The 26,254-nt window shown below is 36.7% G+C and overlaps 1 protein-coding gene across 6 annotated transcripts in view; it reads right to left on the bottom strand.

The window, feature by feature from the left end:
• Positions 1-11,676: 11,676 nt before the first annotated feature.
• The window catches only part of LOC136042247 (syndetin-like), a 146,725-nt gene continuing 132,147 nt past the window's right edge, over positions 11,677-26,254 (bottom strand). For all 6 annotated transcript variants that reach the window (XM_065727189.1, XM_065727191.1, XM_065727186.1 and 3 more), the window contains exon 18: positions 11,677-11,852. In XM_065727189.1, coding sequence (XP_065583261.1) covers positions 11,751-11,852 — 102 coding nt within the window. In that variant the 3' untranslated portion in view covers positions 11,677-11,750. The remainder of the gene's footprint in view (positions 11,853-26,254) is intronic.

The following is a 26,254-nucleotide window of genomic DNA, read 5'->3' on the forward strand; positions in this document are numbered from 1 at the left end:
TCCGGTTTTGCTACTTTAGGCACTTCCAGGTAAGCTAGGACGATGAAATTTGGCAAGCGCATCAGAGACCGGACCAGATTTAATTAGAAATAGTCGTTTTCCCGATTTGACAATCTGGGGGGGAGTGGGGGGGCCGGTTAATTCGGAAAAAATAGAAAAAATGAAGTATTTTTAACTTATGAGCAGGTGATTGGATTTTAATGAAATTTCATATTTGGAATGATATTGTGTCTCAGAGCTCTTATTTTAAATCCTGACCGGATCTGATGACATTGGGGGGAGTTGGAGGGGGGAAACCTAAAATCTTGGAAAACACTTAGAGTGGAGGGATCGGGATGAAACTTGATGGGAAAAATAAGCGCAAGTCCCAGATACATGATTGACATAACCGGAACTGATTCGCTCTCTTTGGGGTTGTTGGGTGGGGGGGGGGGAGTAATTCTTAAAAATTAAAAAAAATGAGGTATTTTCAACTTACGAATGGGTAATCGGATCTCAATGAAATTTGATATTTAGAAGGATATCGTGTCTTAGAGCTCTTATTTTAAATCCCGACCGGATCTGGTGACGGGGGTGGGTAGTTGGGAGGGGGAAACCTGAAACTTGGAAAACACTTAGAGTGGAGGGATCGGGATGAAACTTGGTGGGAAAAATAAGCACAAGTCCTAGATACATAATTGACATAACCGGAACGGATCTTCTCTGTTTTGGGGAGTTGGGGGGGGGGGGGCTAGGGTTAATTCTGAAAAAATAGAAAAAATGAGGTATTTGTAACTTATGAAGGAGTGATCGGATCTTAATGAAATTTGAAGTTTGGAAGTATATCGTGTCTCAGAGCTCGTATTTTTAATCCTGACTGGATCCGGTGACATTGGGGGGAATTGAGGGGGGGTGGACCTAAAATTTTGAAAACGCTTAGAGTGGAGGGATCGGGATGAAACTTGGTGGGAAAAATAAGCACAAGTCGTAGATACATGATTGACATAACCGGGACGGATTTGCTCTCTTTGGGGGAGTGGGGGCGAGGGTTAATTCTGAAAGATTAGAAGAAATGAGGTTTTTTTAACTTACGGACGGGTTATCGGATCTCAATGAAATTTGATATTTAGAAAGATATGGTGTCTCAAAGCTCTTATTTTAAATCCTGACTGGATCTGGTGACTTGGGGGGAAGTTTGGGGTGGGGGAACCTAAAATCATGGAAAACGCTTAGATTGGAGGGATCGGGATGAAACTTGGTGGGAAAAATAAGCAAAAGTCTTACATACGTGATTTACATAATTGGAACGGATCCGATCTATTGGGGGGGGGGGGTTAATTCTGAAAAATAATAAAAAATGACGTATTTTTAACTTACGAAGGAGTGATCGGATCTTCATGAAACTTCAAATTTAGAAGGACCTCGTAACTCAGATCTCTTATTTGAAATCTCAACCGGATCAAGCGTAATTGGGAGGGGGGCAGTTGGGGGGACCAGAAATCTTAGAAAATATTTAAAGCGGTGAGATCAGCTGAAATGGAAACTGGATGGGAAGAATAAAAACCTGTCTAAGATACGTGACTGACATAACCGGACCGGATCTGCTCTCTTTGGTGGAATTGGACGGGGGATAATTTTGAAAATTGAGGTATTTGTAACTTACGAAAGGGTGACCAGATCTTAATGAAATTTAATATTTAGAAGGATCTTGTGCTTTAAAGTTCTTATATAAATTCCAATCAGATCCTGTGACGTTGGGGGGAGTTGGAGGGGGAAACCGGAATTCTTGGAAAACGTGAAAATTGGGGTATTTTTATCTTACAAATAGATGATCGGATCTTAATGAAATTTGATTTTTAGAAAGAATTCACGTCTCAGAGCTCTTATTTCAAATCCTGACCAGATCGTTTGACATTGGGGGAGTTGGAGGGGGAAATCTTGGAAAAACACTTGGAGTGTAGGAATCGGGATGAAGCCTGGTGGATAGAATAAACAAATGTCCTTGATACGTGATTGACAGAATCGTACTGGATTCTCTCTCTTTGGGGGAGTTGGGCGGAGGGGTTCAGTGATTTTGCGAGTTTGGTGCTTCTGGACGTGCTAGGACGATGAAAATTGATAGGCGTGTCAGGGAGCTGCACAATTTGACTTGATAAAGTCGTTTTCCCAGATTCGACCATCTGGGGGGCTAAAGGGAGAGGAAAAATCAGAAAAAATTAGGTATTTATAACTTACGAGTGGGTGATCGGATCTTAATGAATTTTGATATTTAGAAGGACATCGTGACTCGGAGCTCTTATTTTAAATCCTGACCGGCATTAAGCCTCTTATTTTCCTTTTTAAATCAGTCTATTGATTCATAGAATTTTGTTAGAGCTCATACCATATGATCTCTTGGCTCTTAGCTCTTCTCGCCTCGTCACAAGTGCCATATGAGCTCTTAGCTCTTGTTTTTTTTCCCCAGGGGTAATCGTATCGACAAAGTGGTCCTAGAATCTCGCAAGAGGGCTCATTCTAACGGAAATGAAAATTTCTAGTGCCCTTTTTAAGTGACCAAAAAAATTGGAGGGCACCTAGACCCCTCCCACGCTCATTTTTTTCCTAAAGTCAACGAATCAAAATTTTGAGATAGGCATTTTGTTCCACATAGTCAAAAACCATAATAACTATGTCTTTGGAATGACTCACTCCCCCAAAGTCCCTGGGGGAGGGGCTGCAAGTTACAAACTTTGTCCAGTGTTTACATACAGTAATGGTTATTGGGAGGTGTGCGGATGTTTTCAGGGGGATTTTTTTGGTTTGGTGGTGGGGTTGAGGAGAGGGGGCTATGTTGGAGGATCTTATCTTGGAGGATATGTCATGGGGGAAGAGAAATTCAATGAAAAGGGCCCAGGATTTTCTAGCATTACTATGAAAAAAAAACAATGAAAAAATAAACATGAAAAGTTTTTTCAATTGAAAGTAAGGAGTATCATTAAAACTTAAAACGAACAGAGATTATTACGCATATGAGGGGTTCTAAAAATACTTTAGCATAAAGAGTGAGGTATTTAGGAGGAGATAAATACCTTGCTCTTTATGCTAAAGTATTTTTAGTAATTTCAACTATTTATTCTACGGCCTTTCTGATTCAGGGGTCATTCTTAAAGAATTGGGACAAAGCTTAAGATTTAGTGTAAAGAGCGAGGTATTAATGATGGGACAAACCCCCTCATATACATAATAAAAAATATAAGAATATAAAAGTTTGTTACGTAAGTTAATTCTTAAGTTACGTATATATTTTACTAATAAAAACGTTCGTTAAAAATGAAAAGTTCTAGTTGCCTTTTTAAGTAACCGAAAAATTGGAGGGCAACTAGGCCTCCTTCCCACCCCTTATTTCTCAAAATCGTCTGATCAAAACTAAGAGAAAGCCATTTTGCCAAAAAAGAATTAATATTAAAATTTCATTTTAACAATTTATGTGCGGAGAGCCAAAATCAAAAGTGCATTAATTCAAAAACGTTCAGAAATACGTAAAAAAAACTAGTTTTTTAAACTGAAAGTAAGGAGCGACATTAAGACTTAAAACGGACAGGAATTACTCCGTATATGAAATGGGTTGTCCCCTCAGTGATCCCTCGCTCTTTACGCTAAAGCTTTTAATTGTTTTAAAAAGTAGAATTGTGGCAAAGAGTCAAACTTTAGCGGAAAGAGCGGGGGATTGCGGAGGGGACAACCCATTTCATATACGGAGTAATTTCTGTTCGTTTTAAGTTTTAATGTCGCATCTTACTTTCAGTTTAAAAAACTAGTTTTTTAATGTAATCAATATCATAAAGCTTACATCGAAGAAATGGCATTTTGCTTGCATCAATTTTGGTATTTTGTAAAGCAGGAACTTTACGCTAAATTTTGACACTTTCTCTTAACTTCTTAACTTTCTCTTAACTTTTTACAACAGTAAAAACTTTAGCGTAAAGAGCGGGGCGTTGATGAGGAAACAGCCCCTTTCATAATACGAAGTAATTTCTGTTCCCTTTAAGTTTTAATGTCGCTCCTTACTTTCTATTAAAAAAACTTGTTTTTTTATTTAATTTCTGAACGTTTTTGAATCAATGCATGTTTTGATTTTGGCTCTCCGCAGATGAATAACTAAAACAAAATTTGCGTATTTATTTTTTTGGCTAAATGGCTTTCTCATAATGTTGATTGAATTATTTTGAGAAAAAAGAAGTGGGGGAGGAGGCCTAGTTGCCCTCCGATTTTTTGGTTACTTAAAAAGGCAACTAGAACTTTTAATATTTTATGAATATTTTTATTAGTAAAAGATGTACATAACTTACAAATTAGCTTACGTAACGAACTTCTGTGTTCTCATGTTTTTATTACGTATATGAAGGGGTTCAACCCCTCGTCAGTACCTTGCTCTTTACACTAAAGCTTAAATTTTGTCCCAATTTCTTAAGAATGACCCCTGAATCACAAAAGCCGTAGAATAAATAGTTGAAATTACTAAAAATACTTTAGCGTAAAGAGCGAGGTATTAGGAGGAGGTGAGCCAATCACATGCGTAATAATTTCTGTTTGTTTTAAGTTTTGGTGCTTCTCGTTACTTTCAGTTGAAAAAACTTTTTCATATTTATTGTTTCATTGTTTTTTTTTAAATAATGCTAGAAAATTCTGCGCTCCCTTCATGAAAATTTTCTTCCCCCATGACAAATTCCTCGAAGAAAATTTCCCGGACATATCCCTCTCTTGTCACCCACCCCCCCCCCCACAACCTAAAAATCCCCCTGAAAACGTCTGTACACTTCCAAATAACCATTACTATATGTAAGCACTGGTCAAAGTTTGTAACTTGTGGCCCCTCCCACGGGGACTGTGGGGGAGTAAGTTGTTCCCAAAGACATAGTTATAAGGTTTTTTGACTACGCTGAATAAAATGGCTATCTCAGAATTTTGATTTGGTGACTTTTGGAAAATAATTAGCGTGGGAGGGGGCCTAGGTGCCCCCCAATTTTTTTGGTTATTTAAAAGGGTACTAGAACTTTTCATTTCCGTTAGAATGAGTCCTCTTGCAAGATTCTAGGACCACTGGGTCGATACGATCACCCCTGGGAAAAAAAAAATAAATGAAATAAACACGCATCCGTGATCTGCCTTCTAGCAAAAAATACAAAATTCCACATTTTTGTAGATAGGAGCTTGAAACTTCTACAATAGTTTCTCCCTATTTTCTAAAATAAGGTAAATTTTCTCAGGCTCGTAATGGATAAGACTAAACTAGATCAAACTCATATATCTAAAATCAGCATTAAAATGCAATTCTTTTGATGTAGCTATTGATATCAAAATTCTATTTTTTAGAGTTTGGATTATAATGGCCATCTCAGTCTAGAGTCCTATCAATTTAGAGATCTTCGTTAGTTTTTCCTCTTCTATTCATCCTAAATTATTCGAATAAAGACCAAAATCGTCAGAAAAATAGGAATTAATAAAGATGTATGCAGGTATGTGCTTCAAACTAAGAATATGAGTCGAAATACTCCTTTAAAAAAGCAAATAATTATGTGTTTGTTATCTTTGTATTTGATAGGTATATATTGGTGATTTAAATTCCCAGGGTTTGAAGCTGCGGAGATTTCTAATTTTTTTTTATCTTGAGATTTTCAGAAATTCAATTCAAATGTTTAAATCTCGATATGTCTGTTGAGCACAAAAATTAAAATTTGAAATTTGACTCAGATTTAGCATTAAGTAAGAGAATGATTCTGTAAAACTTTGGATTTATAAACAACTAATTGTGGAAATATGATTGGATGGCATGTGTCAAAATAAGTATAAAAATCTTCAGCGGTATGTATAGCAGTTTAGACTTTATAGACAAATACATTCAATCCCTATACAAAAACAACTATATTTTGTGATTGGTTGGTATTGAAAAGGAGACAAATTCTGAAGAAATATTGCAGTTGCATTCTCTTTCCGTGGTTAACTCAAGTTGTGTAAATTCTCCCTTTTTATTATTTTTTTTTTATTTTTGAATGTTTGAAAATAATCAATGTCATTCCACTTATTTAAACTGAGGATTTAGAGACCCATCTATTCCAGCTAGATAAAACAATAAACACATAATTATTTGCCTATTTTTATTAAGAATTTTTCGAAAATCTATTCTTCTTAAGTGATTACTCCGACCTTTTAAGGTGTTTTTGCCTCATATACTTAGTTTTAAGTATGTACTTATACGAACCTCTATTAAAGTTCTAAAGAGCATGGCCTTTATTTAATGTTTTAGGATGAACAGAGGTGATATTTCATGTAATGTAGAGCTTTAATTAGATCAAAATAGGCAGTAAAGTTGCAATCATTTGCTTACCAAAATCCAAAACTTAAATTAATAATTTTTGCACTTCTCACAAGTTTACTTTCTATTATACAAATCCCCTAAAAAACAAGAATGTTGTAAAAACTACCCTGCTTCGCAAAAAAAATCAAACCCCAAAACAAAACAGACAGCCAAAAAAAGTAATGATATTAATTTCTTTGCCTCAGTGCCATAGCAAGATTCGAAAACAATTTTTAACAGTAAAAAGAATTAAATACTTAGCTTTTCAGCCCCGTTGTGATAACACAATCCTGAAATTTCATTTCGACAGCCTAAAGAAGATAATTTTAAATTTCCACTCCTCGCTATTACGAAATGAAGATTATCGCCTTCCAGTTGGCTTTTGTGGTAAAACAGACGGATTCCCTTGATAAACCTAAATTTAATTGAATACTATTTGACAGTATGCGTCATTAGTAAAATCTAACAGAGACCGCTCAAAGTAACTAAAACCTTGTTTCAAACTTGTTGGCAAAAAGAAACAGTCTTAATAACTAAAAACTTATTAAAAACTTAACTATTAAAAACCAATTTAAAAAAAAACTTCGTCCCAACCCAAACCAGAGCAAGTGCACCCAACCGCAAATCCATCACTACGTCAGGGGGCGCGTGTCCTTCCCCTCTCTGAATCCGCCACTGGTTTAGTCCGAGTTTAATTTATTATATTTTATGTAGTTTATTTCTCTGGCCCCGGATGGTGGACCTAAGGGTCCTAGAGTTGGTCGGATCTGACCATTTGTCAGTAAGTATCAAGCTGAGAGCAGGTACTCGACGGTCTGAAAGGGTAAAGGAAATGTCTACGTCTGAGGAAAGGATCCGTTACTCAGTTTGGATAGTAAAGGAGAAAGAAGAATTGTTTAAAATGGAATTAGAAAGTGAGGAATTTCAGAATGATTGCCATTCGATTTTGAATTTTTCAGAGCCAGCTGAAGTGGATCAAGCTGTGTCTGTAATTACAGATAGAATTCATGAGAGAATCAAGTCTTTATTTCTGGATTGGAAACATCTGACCAGAAAAATGAGGTTTTTTCTATGACGAATGTAGGCATAAAAAGGAAGAGGGGCCTAGGGTTTTCCACCTACTCAAAGCAACAGACCAATTGGATAAAAAATGAATTTGCGCTGGCTAGCATAATATAGAAAAGTAAGGTCAGGTTATAAAAGGGCTAAATGAATTAAAAAGAGAGAAAGAGGCAGGTGAATATTAATGAGGAAATTAAGAGAGCTTATGGTGTGAACAATCCTAGAGAATTTTGCTCAGTAGTTAAATATTCAATCCAGGGCCCAGGAATAAGAGTGGATGTCCCACCAGTTGAGACGTGGCCAGATAATTTTTGAAAATAGGGAGTCGGAATATGTCAGGGTGAATGAGTCGAATGGTTCAGAGGATACAGAATTAGGTCTAGGAACGGCAACATATCCACAGAATGATTACGATTTAGTTAGACCTGTATCTCAACAAGAAATTTGGGATCATTTATAAAGATGAATGGTAATTCGTGTCCAGAAACAGGTAGTATTGTCTACAAAGGCCTTGAGGTTAGGAAGAACAGCTTTGATACCCATGTTGGCCGCAATTTTCTCGTTTGTAGTGGAGAAAGCATGTCAACCTCGCTCGTGGGACACTTCGGTAGCAGTGCCTCTTTTTAAGAAAGGTAATAGGAAGTTACATGAAAACTTTAGGTCTATCTTTATGGGAAATATTGTAAGTAAATTGTTTTGCATGGTTCTGGAATTTGTGCTACGAGATGGACGGGATAAGGAGGAAATATTTAGCCCGATGCAAGCAAGATTCAGATTGACATTCAGCACTATTGACCATATTTTTACTTTGGATATACTGAGAAGAAAATATGCTAGAAGGAAAAATGGTCGGCTATTCGTAGCCTTTTTAGACCCAAAAAGTGCGTTTGACTCGGTAAATAGGAGGTTGTTAATTGAAATTCTGTCAGAAATAAGCTAACCTTCAGATGCAATTGCATAGAATAAAACATTGTTTAGAAACGAAGAGTTGTGTTGCGAGAGCAACACTTTGGTTTTGTCGTGTTTTTTTTTTTCCTAGCACCCCGATTTCAGCTTATTCCTAGAAAGTTGTAAGGGTCTAACCTCTTCAGTTTTTACGGAAAGTGTGGACCTTAGGCTGGATTGATGAATATGACTTTTTATTTTGGAAAGCTTCGTAGAACTCCTGCCTGGGGCCAAAAAGGAGTGTTTCTACCCATTTCTGTCAGAAGATTTTTTCTTCTGGTCTTTAGAATGACTTGACTTGTGTATAAGGCGTTTAATTGGGGATTTACAAGTCAAATTCCAAGGTCCCAAAGAGAGAAAAGGCCATTTTTATAACCGTTATTTCGTAAAATATGGATATCATAGAAAAGTTTACTGATTAAAAAGAACTTTTCAAGGGGTACAAAGCGAAAAATCAAACCTGCTCAATCTTTTTTCATGATTTTAGTCCAAAGAGAGCAATTTAAATGTTTCGGAAGTACGTGAGACCGTACAATACTTAGGTCGTATTAGATTAATTTAAAACTTGATCCTATACCCCCTTAGGTTGGAGAGCCGTCTTTATTGAATAAAGAAAAAACATAAAAAAATAATATTCTTTTTAAACAATTTTTAGGCCCTATATTGAGTTTAGACAAACAAATTATTCGTCAAAAATCGACGGTTGGGCGATAAAAAAATCTTTTTTAGAAGCAATGGGTCGTTTTTCTTTTAGAGAAAAGCTCTAGTTGTTTGTGGATTTTGAAAGGATCGGCTGTTTGAAGAGTAAATAAAAATTTTAAATGCTAGATCAGGTAAAAAAATATTACTGACTTGATCACCATTGTTCAAGAGTACAGGCTAGCCTCAGGATTTAGCCTAACCTTTCAGCCTCGTGATATCAACTAACGACATTTTTATTATTTGCTCAAAGATATACGGTTATTTCAGTTTCAAAAGTGCTGGTACCTTAGAGCCTTCTGTGCTTCCATAGGCACTTAGGGCACCCAAAAAGAGTCATCAGTCATCTCTCATCGCTTCTGCCGCCCATCCCCTCATTCAGGTTGGATTGGGACATTGAGATTTGTGAGGTCTGCCAGGTAGCTGCTTTGTAAGATGATTTTGGGTGTCACGTCACAGTCAACGAAGGACAACCATCGGTAGTCGAGTTTCGGGTATGCGGATCACATGACCGAGGTATCTCCACTTCCTATATTTGTTCACTTTGTTTATCAGTGGCTGAGATGTCTTGAGTCGTACAGTAGCGTTCGTTACTTTTTTGGACCAATGGATATTTAGAATGCCTTGTAATCACATGTTTTTAAAGACAAGAAGTTTTTTTTGTTTCATGTTGTTAATCTATATGCTAATTTTAAAAACCACAGCAAAACGTTGAGAGGACGCGGAGGTTAAACATTCTCAGCTTGAGTCGGAGAGAGTACTTTTAGCTGCACTAAATTTGAGAGAGTTTCCTGAAAGACGCATTAACCAGGCTGATTCTTAGCTTGACTTCATGATATTGGTAACTACAGCATGGGCTTGACATGTAGCTATTCCATAAGTTGCTCAACTTTCAGACATAAAAAAAAGTTTACTGTTCTTAGAATTTTCCAAGATTTAAGGAAAATATTTTGTCAGGCTGTAAAAGTATAAACAATGGAGCCTAGATGCCCCAAAGCTTAAAATCCAGCCTTGGTAAAATTATTATTAATTATTTAATAATAATAAAAAAAATTTAAATAGGGAATTTTGAAAAACCTGAAACTTCGGCAATCAAAACCGAAGAGAAATTAATAAAAAAAAGTCCGAAAAAGAAGTTTTCTAAAGAAAAGTAAAGGCCTGATTAAAACCTGATTAAACTGATTAAGAAAACCGTATCTTTTGGTAATAAAACTATTGTTTTATTTAACTTGTCTTTTATTTACAAAATATCGGAGTTAATGAAAAATAACACCATACCCTAGAAAAGCACGTTTTCAAAAGTTGCATCTGTTATATTTTTTCGTCAAAAGTTACGTGTGGCATTATCTTGTATATAAAGATGCAGCTTGTTAAAATTGCACTTTATTGTATAATTTTGTCGTGTATCCTACTTACAAAAAGCACTGAGTATGGGAGTTAACTATCAAATGAGCCCTTAAACACATTTCTATGATGCTTCAGCATCCCACTAGCGGCAAATAAAAACAAAAAAAAGTCACTTCATCCCACGTAAAAAAGTGATTTTCATTTTTCACTCCAGTTTGGGACTGCAATTCTCCCAAATCCATTTTTAATCTGTGACGGCTCCAATGCTGTAGTTTTTATTTTTAATCAAACACTATTTTTGTCCAGGTTTCTGGCTATTTCCCTTTAATTTCCTATCATTAAGACTCATCGAAATAATAGTTACGACCCCTGAATAAGCTCCAAATGGAGATTCTTCCTCACTTGAGACTTATTTTCAAAATGTGCTTTTAAATGTTTAGTTATTATGAGCCAGGGTACGTTCATTACTAAGTTGCCCCGAAGAGGATAACCACGCACAAGAAACATTTGCCAATTACTTTAAAGCTAAGTATCGTTAACACCAATATTTAATAAAACGAAGAAAGTGAGGAGGGAATTCAACGATATTTTCTTAATGAAATAACCCTTAAGTGTTTTATCCTACTACGGTCAATAATATTCAAGTTGACATTGTGGCAAAAGCAAAACAGGTCGTCTCCAAATAGAGTGGAAAGAGGCCATAAAAAAGGATTTAAGGAAAACTATGACTTCTTGGGAGGGGGCAAAGGGTGAAGCTTTGGACAGATTCGGGGAAAAAAGGAGCGTGCACAGTTGTCTTAAGCTTAGATAGCCTCGCGCTGCTATGAGTTGTTAGTAGTATAGTGTGCTGTGTACTAGGAAATTTGTCAAGTTGAAATAAAAGCATGCAATGACCATTAACAGCGTTGAATATTAATACTAAATGAAATATTTCAAATAGAGCAAAATGCCTATTTCGAATTTTTATCGGATGTATTTAGGGGAAAATGTGTGTGTGTGGGGGAGGGGGTGGAGTTGATACCCTCCGATCACTTTTGATGACTCTTAAAAAGAAAAAGGTCATCTCTGAAGTTTATACAACCACACCTTACAAAAAAACCTTATATACCCTCGGGGCATAGCTTACAACCCTTGCCAACCTTGTACTAGCAAATTTGCCAAGTTGAAACAAATGCATGCAATGACCATTAACAGCGTTTAATATTAATACTAAATGAAATAGTATCCATTAATTACTTTATTTAGTAAATGAGCTATTCCAGTTGAATACAATAAAAGATCAAGGAAACGAGCAGAGCTTTGAATCCGGGTTAGAATTATTGAGTCGTGTAATCAAAGAAATATTCGTCACATTATAAAAAGATAAGGAATTTAGGCAATTAAGCTACAGCTTCCTTTCTTCGAGCATAGGGAACTTCAAGATTCTTCTTTTGTTGCTCTGACTTACAACTTGAACCAAAGACTGAAGTTGTTTCTCACTATATTCCTGAAATAAATAACTAAGTTGTAAAATTTTGGTCATGATCGATATTTAGTACCACTGTATAATGGTTCGAGTAAATTGTCTTACAAAGAACAGAGATGAGGAGTACATCTCTGAAAGTCATTATTATTATCTCTAGTTAGGCTGAGGAACTTTTCCATGAATTCCAAGCAAGTTGGTGAAAAGACCTTGCTTCTTTCTTCTAAGAAACTTTCTTCTAAAAAGAGGGATATTGAAAGAAGTTTTGAAGGGGTCATTGGCCTACCTTAATTCCCTAATCGGTACAGGTTCATATTCGCAAACAAGCATTTTGTGTCTCAAATGACAAAAATTGAAAATCACTGGACGTTTTCAAAGGAAACAAGGACGTTTCAAAGTACACAAGCTCCAAATAAGGGGTTTCCCCTGTCTATCACCACCCAATCAGGTGGGCCCTGATACATGCTTTAATTCACAAAGTGTCTTAGTGTGGGGGGATTTGTTTCTAATAATTTCGGGAGAGAAAGACCAACTTTGCTGTTTCATTTTTTTAAAATAATATTCATTAAAAAAAAGAACTTTCCGAAAAAGAAGTTTTCTAAAGAAAAGTAAAGGCCATATCAAATTTAAGGTTAGAATAAATAGAAATCTACAATAACTTAAACCCAAAACAACCAGAAATTACAATTAAATAATAAATGAAACCCAAAACGAACAGAAATCAAATAAACAATCATAGCAAGAACTATACAACAGGTACTTATATAAATAGATAAAACGTTTCAAAACGATTAAAGCTTAAGTTGAACATGCAAATCATGCTTAGAAGTTAGAACGAGCAAGACTATTTTGCTATTGAGGCATGAATGTAACCAAAATTGAACTGAAATTAAATAAACAATCATAGCAAACAAACAAACAATAGTTACTAATATAAATGAGTAAATAAATCTTAAAAACGAGTGGAACTTCAATTGAATATGCGAATCCAGCATGAAACGAATCAATATTTCTACAAAAAGAGCTTGGGGTTTGCCTCCTTCTTTCTCTGTAAAAGTCTAAGCCTACTTCGTCACTGGCGCTTTACAGAAAACCATATGTGTCTTCAACAGTCTTGAAAAGTAAAAATAAAATAAAACTGAATGTTTGATATATAATGCTATTAATTTTTGAAAGATCATCAGTTCAAAATCTTATTTAACTAATTTTATTTTCATTTTCAATGCTGCAATAATAGGAAAAAAATTATTTGTAATATAATTCGCTTTCAGTGAAGCACAAATGATGCAAAAGGCTTTAGACTTTTACAGTTGGGGAAGACTAATAAAATTAAACTAAATATTTGATATATAATGATATAAAGTGCTTAAAGCTCATCAGTTCAAAATTTAATTTATTGTAATATTTATGATTATTTTCAATGTTGTAACAAGTACAAAAAAATATTTGTAATATAATTTGTTTTCAGTAAAGCGCTAACGACACAAGTATATTTCACAAGAATAAGTTTCACTCGTCTTAAGATTCATCTACTCATATTTATTAGTAATTTCTGTACGTTTTGGGTTTCATTTATACCTCAATAGCAAAATATTTTCGTTCGTTTTAAGCTTGATTTGCGTGTTAAAATACAGCTTTATTCTTTTCGAGATTTATTTATTCATTTATATTAGTACCTGGTGAACGTTTTTTTGCTATGATTGTTTATTTAATTTCTGTTCGTTTTGGGTTTCATTGATTCTTTAATAGTAATTTCTGGTTGTTTTGAGTTTGAGTTATTGTAGGTTTGTATTTCTTCTGATCTTAAGTTTAATAAGGCCTTCACTTTTCTTTAGAAAATTTCTTTTTCGGAAAGTTTTTTTTTAAATTAATTTCTATTCGGTTTTGATTGCCGAAGTTTCAGGTTTTTCAAAATTCCCTATTTAATTTTTTTTATTAAATAATTAACAACAATTTCACCCAGGCTGGATTTAAAGCTTTGGCGCATCTAGGCCCAAGCCTTTTTGCCGCTCTGTTTTTGCAAGATTTTCGGGGAAATCCCCAAACTTCGAGAATAGTGAAAGCCTTAGGGTCTAGGGAGCTTATTGGTAAATCATTGTGTGGTTTTACTGCGATTTCCATTTTATTTTCAACGCTGTAATAAAAACAAAAGAAAATGTTTGTAATATAATTCCTTTTAGTAAAGCGCCAAATACGCAGTAGGTCTTATACTTTCACCATTAGAGAAACGGACAGTTATCATACTCTTGTTTGTAGTGAAGACACCACTCAGTAGAAGTGCATAACCCCTACTCCTTGAAAACAACCACGGTCTAACAAAAAATAATTAATCCAATTTTCACTTGTGTGAATTCTGTTCTCCCAATTATTGCAATAAAAACGATTAACTAATTTTGCAGAACTGTGTAGCCACTTAAGTAAGAAAATGATAATTCTAAGTAAGTGAATTGGCTATTTAAGCAAGAGAATACTACTTCTACCGTCAGGGAAACGGGCAGTAGCCGATACTCTGAATTTGTAATGAACACGCAATTCGTAAAAAGTACATAACCCCTACTCCCAGAGGACAACCGCGGTCTACCAGCCAATCCTTACTCCAATTCTAACTTGTCTTTGAATTCTGTTTTCCCATGTATTATGATAAAAAAAAGGTAAAATAATTTAGTCACTTAAGTAAGAGAATGACATCAAACTTTCATCACAGTATCAAAACTAGCATCAAAGTAACAATATCAAAGTTAACAAGGTATCAAAGTAAACAGAGGATTAAAGTAACAATACAGCACAATTTTTGACTATTTTGAACAAAATGGCTACATTACTTCACCTAACAATACAACCTAACAATGACAGCACATACAGCACAATTACAATAACAATAACAATAACAATAACAGCACAATTACAACCTAACAATAACAGCACAACTTACATCCCTTGCACCGTAAATGAAAGCTACCACATAAATCACTAAATCCAAGCATCGCAGTAAACAAATTATCAAAGTAACAATAACTAAGTTCCGTAACTCAAAGCAATGGCTATCTTCAGATTTTGACCAGATGCCCTTTGAGAAAGGGGGACTCGGGCTAGTTGGCCATTGATCACTTTTGACTATTAAAAAAGAGCTAAAAGTTTCAATTTCCAATCGAATGAGTCCCCTGCAAAGTCAATACGACCACCCCTTCCACATAACCTTATCCTCTAATAATGGACAGCTTTACAATCCTTGCTTCAGAGGCTAAAAGAGATTTATCAACCCCTAAGTTATAATAACTGAAATTTTGGACTATTTTGAACAAAATAGATATTTTAAAATTTTGATAAGCTGCATTTGGAGAAAAAAGGCACAGGGGGGGGGGGTTGCTACTTATTGATCACTTTCCATCCTTAAGAACTTACAGCTTACGTAGGTTACAATTCTTGTCCCGGGTACTATGGAGGATTTCTCAACCCCTAATTTATAATAATTTGTATTTTGGGCAATTTTGAGCAAAATAGCTATTTTAAACTTTTATCAGATGTATTTGGGGGAAAAGGTGTGTGTGTGTGTCGGGGGGGGGGTTGATACCCTCCAATTGCTTTTGATGACTCTTAAAAAGGTAACTAGAACTTTCAATTTCCAATCAAAAGGGTCATCTCTGGAGTTTATACGACCACCCCTTACATAATACCTTATATACTCTCGGGGCATAGCTTAAAACCCTTGCCCCCGGGATCTGGGGGATATGTCAACTCTGTGTTCTTTGTTATTTGATATTTAAATTATTTTGAAAAAAAATAGCTATCTCAAAATTTTGATTGGATACATTTTGGGAAAAAGAGCCTTGAGGGGATGGGGACTGGTTGCGCTTCGATCATTTTTGACTCTTGAGAATGACACTAGAAATTCTGATTTACAGTCGAGTACGCCCCCCTCCGAAGTTTATACAACCCTTCCATAAATACCTTATGTGCCCTCAGGACACATTTTAAAACACTTGTCCCCAGACTCAGGGGGGGTTTTTATCCCTTGAGTTTGTTTTACCATCTTTGGTCTATTCTGAACAAAATGGCTGCATGAAAAATTCGATGTGCTGGATATAGGGAAAAGCAGGTTGGGAGGGAGGGGGTCTAGTCTCCATCGGGTCACTTTTGACTTAAAGGTGACAAAGGTAAATTAGAACATTCAATTTCTAATCATTTGGGTCCCTTCCAAAGTTTATATGACCATGTTTTTCATATGAACCTTATATGCCCCGCAACATAAGTTATTACCCTTCCCCTGGCTCTGGAGGGGGGGTATATTGACAAAGAAATTTTTGTTATCTTACCGTTGGACTATTTCAAACATACTTGCTATCTAAAAATTTTCATTTAATACATTTGGGGAAAAGAGGGTATTTGTGTGTGTGTTTGGGGGGGGGGGGGGGTAAATGCCCTCCGTTAACTTTTGACTCTATAAAAAGTGAACTAGAACTTTCAATTTCTAATCAAATGAGTCACCTTCGAAGTTTATACGACCACCCCTTACATTAAAACCTTATACGCCTCCGGGATATAACTTAAAACACTTGCCCCGGGTTTTGAGGGTTGTGTCGACCCGGAATTTCTGTTATCTGATGTTTGAACCATCTTTAAAAATGGCTATCTTAAAATTCGTATAGGATGGGATTGGGGAAAAAAGGGCTAGGGGGGCTAGTTGCCTTCGGATGTCTTTTGACTCACAAAAACTGAACTAGATGTTTCAATTTCCAATCAAATGAACCCTCTCTTAAGTTTATACGAACATCCCTTCCATAAGAACCATATATGACCCTGGATCATAGCTTACAACGCCTGATCCCAAACCCTGGCCGGTGCATCAGCACCGGAGTGCTTCATATCTGACCTTCGAACTATTTTTAACAAAACAGCTATCTCAAAAGTCTTATCAGATCAGTTTGAGGACAAAAGGGCGTGGAGAGGCTAGTTGCCCTTGGATCTCTTTTGACCCTTAATAAGTAAACTAGAATTTTCAGTTTCCAATCAACTGAACCCTCTCTGAGGTTTATACAAGAATCCCTTTTATAAAACCCATATATGCCCCATGGACATAACTTGCAACGCCTACCCCCGGGCCCTCGGGGGTTGTATTTTTATTGGATGTATTTGGAGAAGAAGAGGCGTTTGGAGGGGGGCTAATTACACTCCCATCTCTTTTGACTCTCAAAAACTGAACTTTAATTTTCAATTTCCAATCAAACGAGCCCTCTCTGAAGTTTATACGAGCATCCCTTCTTTAAGAACCATATATGCTCCCACTGCATAACTTAAAATGCCTACTCCCGACCCCTAGGGGGTTGCGTCAACCCCGGAATTTTCGTAATATGATCTTAGAATTGTCATTAAAAACGGTTCCAATGTTCTTATCGGTTAGGTTTGAGGAAAAAGGGCATGGAGGGGGGGATAGTTGCCCTCTGATATCTTTTTGACCCTTAAAAGTGAACTAGAACTTCCAATTTCCAATTAAATGTGCCCTCTCTGAAGTTTATGCAAGCATCCCTTCCATAAGAAGCACATAGACCCCAGGGTATAACTTACAACACCTACCCCCACGCCCTCGGGGGTTGTTTCTAGACAGGAATTTTGTTATATGATCTTTCAACTATTTTTAACAAAATGGCTATCTCAAAATTTCTATCGGATGCATTTGGGAAAATAAGCATATGGGGGGGGGGGGGCTAGTTGCCCTCCGATTATTTTTTACTCCTAAAAAGAGCACTGTAATTTCCGATTTCCAATCGAATGAGCGCCCTCCGAAATTTATGCGACAATCTCTTCCATATGAATTGCCTCTGGGAAAAATAAATAAATAAATAATAAAATATTGAAGCCGCAGGCCTTTATTATAGGCAACGCTTTAGCGTTACCTCTGATAAAAAGAGAGCTAGAACTTTCAGTTTCTACTCAAATGAGCCACCCTCAAAGTTTATACGACCAACTCTTACATAAAAACCTTCTACGCCTCCGGGGGGGGGGGGGGTGGGATGATAGTATGGGGGAGTCTAGCAAGGCAAATACGCTACCTACTTTTCTCCAGCAAACCTGGTGTGAACAGAGAGGAGTAGCTTCAGGAAACTCAGGCTAAATTAGCGACCATCCATATTGATTAGAAACCAATAAATGATTATGGTTAAAACAAGGTAGCACATTCTGAATTTTTTACTAAAAAGTTGCTGATAGATGGCACTTAAAATGGTCCTTGAATCACGCAAGGTGAAGCTGCTTTCATGACTTTGGTTCAAACTAGGTGAACCAAGCCTGCCTTTATTCAAAAACTTAGGCAGAAGTAGTTTTGGGGGAAATAATGGGTACATTTTATGTCTCTAATATTACGTAAGGAAAATCGTATAGCAATCCCCTGTAAATTAGGTGCAACGCGGTTCCCTTGAAAGAAAAAAAAATATGCCAGTCCCAATTTATACTTCCAGTAAATTTAAAACTGAAACAGCTCGTTTTTCTGCACAGGCATTATCTGCTCTTTCTACCCGAGGCACAGGACAACATTGAAGTTTTATGACTCGCGAAACTTTTAAACCGTTATGGTTAATTAGCGAATGCACCATATACAATTTAATGCACATTCTTCATCTATTTAAGGATTATTAAAATAAATGACATTTTTTAGATTAAAATTAACCTTATCAATGTGGGCCAAATTTCTAGTATCACTTTCAAGAAAGCATCAAAGGGTAGGCTCTAACTTCTTTAACACTGGGAGGAATAAAAGTCTATGAAGAAAACGAGATATCACTTCTTTGTCAAGGTCCCAAATGCAGAAAAAAAACTCAACTGCAATCAGAAAAAATTGCTTTGTAGAGGTAGATGGCAGTGTTTATTAACATGTGGAAAAACACAAAATTTTTTTAATGTTGTAACTTATTTTTATTTGTTATTCTGGGAAAACATTTTGGCAATGGAACCTGATAGCCTTTCGTGTCTTAAACATTTTGGATTTTGGTCTTCAATTTGAAATTACTGCCTACTTTGCTGTTCTACTTGAACGAAGTTTTCCGATCAAATACGGAAACAAGGTTCACATATCCAAAAGCTTCGTGAACCAGCTTCAAGTAGTCCTCTATTATAAGTTCTAGAACTCCACTTCAGATCAAACACAGTAGGCCTCTTACTTAAGAGTAAAATCACCTCTTTGGGTCCCAAGCAAGAACTATTCACCACTTTACCGAACATAATATGATATCCGTGGCACAAAAAAAAAAGAACACCAAACAATATAACGATCCCGCAACGCAATACAGCAATTTTGTGACGATGGTTATGTTCAAATACATCTGTAAAAGCTTAATCAAACAGTTCGTGGTAACGAACTGTAGTAAGGAGCGACCCGGCTCAATAGTAACCAAAACTCTAAAAAATGGAATTTTGATACCAATAGCTACATCAAAAGAATCGCATTTTAATGCTGGTTTTAAATATATAAGTTTCATCAAGTTTAGTCTTACCCATCAAAAGTTACGAGCCTGAGAAAATTTGCGTTATTTTAGAAAATAGGGGGAAACGCCCCCTAAAAGTCATAGAATCTTAACGAAAATCACACCATCAGATTCAGCGTATCAGAGAACCCTACTGTAGAAGTTTCGAGCTCCTATCTACAAAAATGTGGAATTTTGCATTTTTTGCCAGAAGGCAGATCACGGATGCGTGTTTATTTGTTTTTTTGTTTTTTTTTTTTTTTCCCCAGGGGTGATCGTATCGACCCAGTTGTCCTAGAATGTTGCAAGAGGGCTCATTCTAACGGAAATGAAAAGTTCTAGTGCCCTTTTTATGTGACCAAAAAAATTGGAGGGCACCTAGGCCCCCTCCCACGCTAATTATTTTCCCAAAGTCTACGGATCAAAATTCTGAGATAGCCATTTTATTCAGCGTAGTCGAAAAACCTTATAACTATGTCTTTGGGGACGACTTACTCCCCCACAGTCCCCGTGGGAGGGGCAACAAGTTACAAACTTTGACCTGTGCTTACATATAGTAATGGTTATTGGGAAGTATACAGGCGTTTTCAGGAGGATTTTTTTGGTTTTGGGGAGGGGTTGAGAAGAGGGGGATATGCTGGGGGAACTTTCCTTCGAGAATTTGTAATGGGAGAAGAAAATTTCCATGAAGGGAGAGCAGGATTTACTAGCATTATTAAAAAAAAAACAATTAAAAAATAAAAGTGAAAAAGCTTTTTCAGCTGGAAGTAAGGAACAGCAATAAAACTTAAAACAAACAGAAATTATTACCCATATGAGGGGCTCACCTCCTTCTAATACCTCGCTCTTTACGCTAAAGTATTTTCGGTAATTTCAACTACTTATTCTACGGCTTTTGTGATTCAGGGGGTCATTCTTAATGAATTGGGATAAAATTTAAGCTTTAGTGTAAAGAGCGAGGTACTGACGATGGGGCGAATCCCCTCATATATGTAATAAAAACATGAGAATACAAAAGTTCTTTACGTAAGCTAATTTATAAGTTACGTAAATCTTTTACCAATAAAAAGATTCGTAAAAAATTAAAAGTTCTAGTTGCCTTTTTAATTAACCAAAAAATCGGGGGGCAACTAGGCTTCGTCCCCCGCTCTTTTTTTCTCAAAATCATTCGATCAAAATTATGAGAAAAACATTGAGCCAAAAAAAAAATATGCAAATTTCGTTTTGATCATTCCTCTGCGGAGAGCCAAAATCAAAACATGCATTGATTCAAAAACGTTCAGAAATTAAATAAAAAAAAACAAGTTTTTTCAACTGAAAGTAAGGAGTGACATCAAAACTTAAAACGCACAGAAATTACTTCGTATATGAAAGAGGCTGCTTCCTCATCAACGCCCCGCTCTTTACGCTAAAGTTTTTTACTGTTTTAGAAAGAAGAATTGAGAGAAAGAGTCAAACTTTAGCGCAAAGAGCGGGGCGTTGATGAGGAAGCAGCCTCTTTCATATACGAAGTAATTTCTGTGCGTTTTAAGTTTTGATGTCACTCCTTACTTTCAGTTGAAAAAACTTGTTTTTTTTTATTTAATACCATCTAATTCACGCGCAAATTCTCCTTGAGCTATATAAACGTGGAGTTGACACGTTTGCTATTTGTGCTTTGTGTAATATGTATAACCATCCTTCTGTTGTAATCAAGCTACCTGATGGGATCACAACGCGTTTTACTATTCCAGTCTGTCGAGGTGTCAGACAGGGTGCCCTTACTTCTCCAATTGCCTTCAATAACTGGATCCTGAAGGCCCAGTCCGTTGCAGTTCCTTTGTGAATTTTAAAAGGGATCGATTTGTCGCTTATTGCTTATGCAAATGATATTTTTAACCCCAGTCGAACAGTACAGTCATTCGAAATAAATTTTGCTATTTTAAGTAAAGAATATGCTAAGATTAACCTTACATTCAATAGAGAAAAATCGGACGTGGTTCTCTTCAACTGGGTTGAAACTCGAGCAGGATTTACTATTAATCTCGACGGCGCGCCAGTTTCACCAAAATCACAAATGAAATATCTAGGGCTTCCTATCGGTGACACTCTTAAAGCAACTAGAAGGCTCTTGATTCTTCATTTCCAGAGTCGAACAGGGTCGAACAAGCTTCCATTGCATACGGAAGCTTGGTAGCAAACAAACTTCGACTCAGCCGCAAACTGATAAACTTTACAATGCTTCTGGACTCCTGAATTTCCTATACGTTGCACCCTTTTGGCGTACGTTTACGATAAGTGAGACGATGGAGCTTCGGCAAATCTATTTCCGGTATGCCAAATACCTGCTTGCCCTTCTATCATGGTCAAGCAACTCCAGGGTCATTAAAAGATACGGCATTATAGACCAGAATGCTTCTATCAGAAAAAGCATAGAAACTTATAATAGCGGAATTGGTTGGCACCCATGGAGCGCTATTTTGATACAATGAATGTTTTGCTTTTGTATATTTTAATTGTTTTTAAGTAAGATGAAGTGTCGTTTAATTTTTTTGGTCATTTTATTTTTCCTCTTTTCTTTTATTCACATTTTATTCACTCTGTTTTTCATGTTAATTATAACGGGTTATAAATAAATTCAATTCAATTTAGTATTGACCGAAGTTATAAGGACTTGCTATGCTGCTGGTAATTAAACATTTACACAATATAAAAATGGCAAAATATCGGCACAAATACAACAGTGTATTTTTTCCCCAAATGAAACAGTTATTTAAAAAAAAACTGACTTAATAGCAATAAGTCAATAATTTTGCTCGGCTCTAATTTTGCTTCCCTCTGATAGTTGTTGCACAACTATACACTAAGATGCATAAAATTATGAAGCTTTAAAATAGTAGTCACTAATAACCTTTTCCTATCTACAAAAATATGGAATTTTATATTTTTTTAAAGAAGATAGGTCACAAATGTATGTTTTTTTTCAGGGCTGATTGAATTGAACCAGTGAGATAAGGAGAGGGCTTATTGAAACGGAAATTAGAAGTATCCACTTTAAGTGACCAAAAAGCTAGAAGAGCAACTAGCCCCTCTCCCAGGCTTATTTTTTCCAAAAGAAATCTAATGAAAATTTTGGGACACCCCAGAGGATGAAATGACCCCCTTCAAAAGGGCTGTAAGTTATGAAATCTGCTCATGGTTTACATGTATAATATATTTTTTATTGAGAAATTCAAGGGAATTTTTCTGGGAGGGGATGGGCTGGATTTGCTGTGAGAGGAGATTTTCAAAAGGGAGATTATTACGTAAATGAAACGGACTGCCCCATTCTTAATCCCTAGCTCGTCCTTAATCCTTAATTCACCCTTAATATTCGAAAGAGATAGCGCTATGAAATAGCTAACCCTCGTCATCTCAGTTTAGCTTGTTTTGTTCTTTTTTTTTTCCAAGTTTGCTGCAGCGATGGTGAAAGTAACCACATACTTACTGTTCCTGATCTTAATTAGTGCTATTGTACATGCAAATTAAATATGAGAAGATCATTTATTTTTGATAAAAACATATAAGATCAACAATATATTTATTTTTTAGCCATCCCTATTAGAAGTTAATTCACCTTACTTGGCGACAGCGCCATCTTGATTTTGTAGCTTACTGCAATTTGGACTTCTAAAAGCACCACCAGATGGCTCTACCATAGCCACAACATCAATCAAACGCTCTCATCGCGGGAAAAGTGGAGGTAGAGTCAAAAAGGCAATGAAGATACCAGTGTTGTTTTCAACTAGGACCAAGACTAGAGCCCTATCGCGAATACCAAGTTGCCTAGTACCAGTAAATTGTATTCCTGCTCATAAGACGCTGCCTGTGCTCATCCCTTTGTATAGCGAAAAGATTGTGATTAGCGAGTGTGACAAAGCACAACCGGGTCTACGTCCTCATTGTTTTCAGCTATACAAAAACTGCCTAATATAATAGTGTGAGACTCACGTTCCTAGACAATAAAATCGACGAACTCGAAGTTATAATGAAGCAGAACAACGCCTCAGTCGCAGTAATAAGTGAATGCTGGGATGTTACTTCTGAATCAGTGCGCATTATAGGCTACACAAATACTCGTCGGGACCACGGCCTGAATCTTCGTGGACGCGGAGCAGGACTCTAATGTCGGATCCACTGTCAAAGCTGTTAAGCGATCCAATTGACTCCGACAATGAGATAGTATGGACAGAATGCAAACAAAAAAAATTATGACGAAAATTCTCATATTCGATAGTCGCTTCGGTCTATTACCCTGAGAGTGCCAGAAACAAGAAAGAACTTATTGAGCACATACAGTTTTGCGTAGACAAAATGTGCAAAAGTATGCCTTTCCTCCCTTTGTGATTACTGGTGACTTTAACCAAACAAAGAAACAGTGGGTTTCCAGTGTCTTGGATTTGCGGCAAAGTTGTCAAAATACCGACCCATTAGAGTGGCAGGATACTTGACTTGACATTAACGAATATTACAGACTTCTATGATGCACTGCAGTCCTAGGACCCCTCCAAAATCGGGTCATTTCATAATTTTCCGGGAAGCAAATTCAGCAATCTCCAAAACCAAACAAATCAAAACTACAATACGAATTTGATGACATTTGTTCCGAGCCGGACATTAGCGTCAAAGTCAGTAAACTAAATAGCCTACTTCAGGAAAAGCTCCATGCTTGTTTCCCGACTAAAGTCATTACCGTTTCAGATACTGATAAACCCTGGATCAATAGCAACCTCAAAAACCTATTTAAGACTCCCTTCCACCTTCACAGCATTGGTGATTCAGTTGTTCAAGCCAAGTTGCGGAACCACATTGTCAAACTGAAAAGGCGAGTGAAGAGACAATATGTGAAGGACAAAATTATGCCCTTACTTACGACAGATACACAGAAATGGCGTTCGTCAGTAAAAAGACTTGCTGGTAAAACGACACCCAGTGACTTAAGGGTATTGAAAGAGGATGGTACCTTGTTATCGGCTATGGAAGTGAGCCTCTTTTTATTGGCATCTGCACCACATTTCCGTCAATCACCAGTTCCAAAATCGAGTCTCTCATTATTGAAGCAGAGATCGATGATGTAGGCGAAATTTCCGAGTTTGCCGTTTACAAGGAACTTCAGAAGCTAAATAAGAACTGACCGTTTTACCCTGGCGAGCTCCCTTTGAGGTTGTTACATGAATTCGCTATTTTCCTTGCCGAGCCACTCTCCTCCATTATTAACCAGTGATTCCAAGAGTAAATGTTCCCAGGTGCTTGAAAGAGAGCGTACGTCCGCGTAACCCCAAAGTGAAGGGTCCCAATTCTTGCAACCGACTCCGACCTATCTCAATAACCCCGAACCTGTCTAAGATGGCAGAAAGTCTATATACCACGAGTTGATGTCACAGGTTTCTCCTTCTCTTGATCCATATTAGTACAGATGCTTGAAAAGAAGCTGCACAGCTGTTTACTTGGTGAGAATGTATCATCTAATTGTCGAGTGGCAAAGAGCAGATTGACTGCGGCACGATTGCCATTTAAAGTCGTCCTACGTTGAAAGTCTCGAGATACGGTACGTTTTATATTTAGGCTATTTGAGAGGGCTTCCAGTGATTTCATCTTTTCGACTGGGAATGGTAGTTTGTTCCAGATCCTGATGACCCGGAGTAAGGACGAATGATGGTAAAAATTAGATCTTGCAATCTTCATCTTTACAGGCTCCAATTGCATACTGCACGGTCTTGGGTTGCTTTGGGGAGTTATTTGAACAAGCTTGTCTTTTACGTTCCCAAAATTTTCGTGAACTATCTTGAAGAGGGTTTTTAAGTCTAAGGTCGTTCCTCTTGTCTCAAGTTTATGGAGAGTTAGCCTTCTTAGATCTTCGTCATACTGAAGGTTTCGGTATCCTTGAAGTCCTTTTACAAAGCGTTTCAGGACTCGTTCTATTCTGTCAATATCATTTTTTAGATACGACGACCAGATGACAGTGGCGTATTCAAGCTGTGGCCTGACGTAGCTTGTGTATGCTGAGATCTTTGAGTGAATGTCAAGGTATCGTAGGGAGTGATTGAGTAGCCAGAGAAGTTTTAGTGATCGATTTTTTGCAAGACCTTTTCAAGTGCGTCTACAGCCTTTTCTCTGAAGACAACAGCTCCGAATAAGCTGAGCTCACGTGTGGTGCCCAACAAGGTACAAAACTTGCAGTGCTGTTGTTTTCAGCAGTTATAAACTTTGTCCTTTCTGAGTTTGAGGACAGGTGTAAGTACGTACACGATTTGTCATTTCTTCTGAGATTTCTCATTGAAAACTCCAAGGCAATTCCCCAATTCAGTGATGCAATAATACACAACTTTAAGACCAATTTACTATCAACAGCTTTCAAATCAACGAAGGAAAAACAAAAATCCTTCACTTTAATTCTATTATAAGGGACTTTGTCAGTCCTCTTCCACCGTATCCTAGTGTATCTTCAGCCGTAATTTTCGGTGTTACATTTAGCGTTGACTGCTTGTTTAGTATTCATGTTGATGCAATCACTATAAAAGCAAATTGTGTGGTGCATTCTCTTATCTTACAACTTCATTTTGGTTTTTCTATGTCCCAACTTAAGACAGCTTATCTTGCATACATCCGACCAGTTCTCGAGTATGTTCCCTGTATAAGGCCCTGAAGTCAACAACACAAGTTACCTAAGCGATCAAATTGAGTAGCTACTAAAAACCCTTAAAGTGATTCTTTCAGACGTATATAAGTTATGAATCGGCATTATCTGTCATACGACTACCGTCTCTTCACGAACGTCGTCTGGGTTTATCTGCAAACTTGGCCCATTTCTTCTCAGCAGTGAAAACCATAGAGAAATTCTACCACTAGTTATGAGGAATAAAATAAACACAAAATCAGCCAACAAAGTGAGACTGGAATTGCCTTCTCCAAGAACAAACCGTTTCGTCAATTCATTGGTTCCTATTTATATGT

Source organism: Artemia franciscana, unplaced genomic scaffold (genome assembly GCF_032884065.1).
Source record: "Artemia franciscana unplaced genomic scaffold, ASM3288406v1 PGA_scaffold_89, whole genome shotgun sequence".
Lineage (NCBI taxonomy): Eukaryota > Metazoa > Arthropoda > Branchiopoda > Anostraca > Artemiidae > Artemia > Artemia franciscana.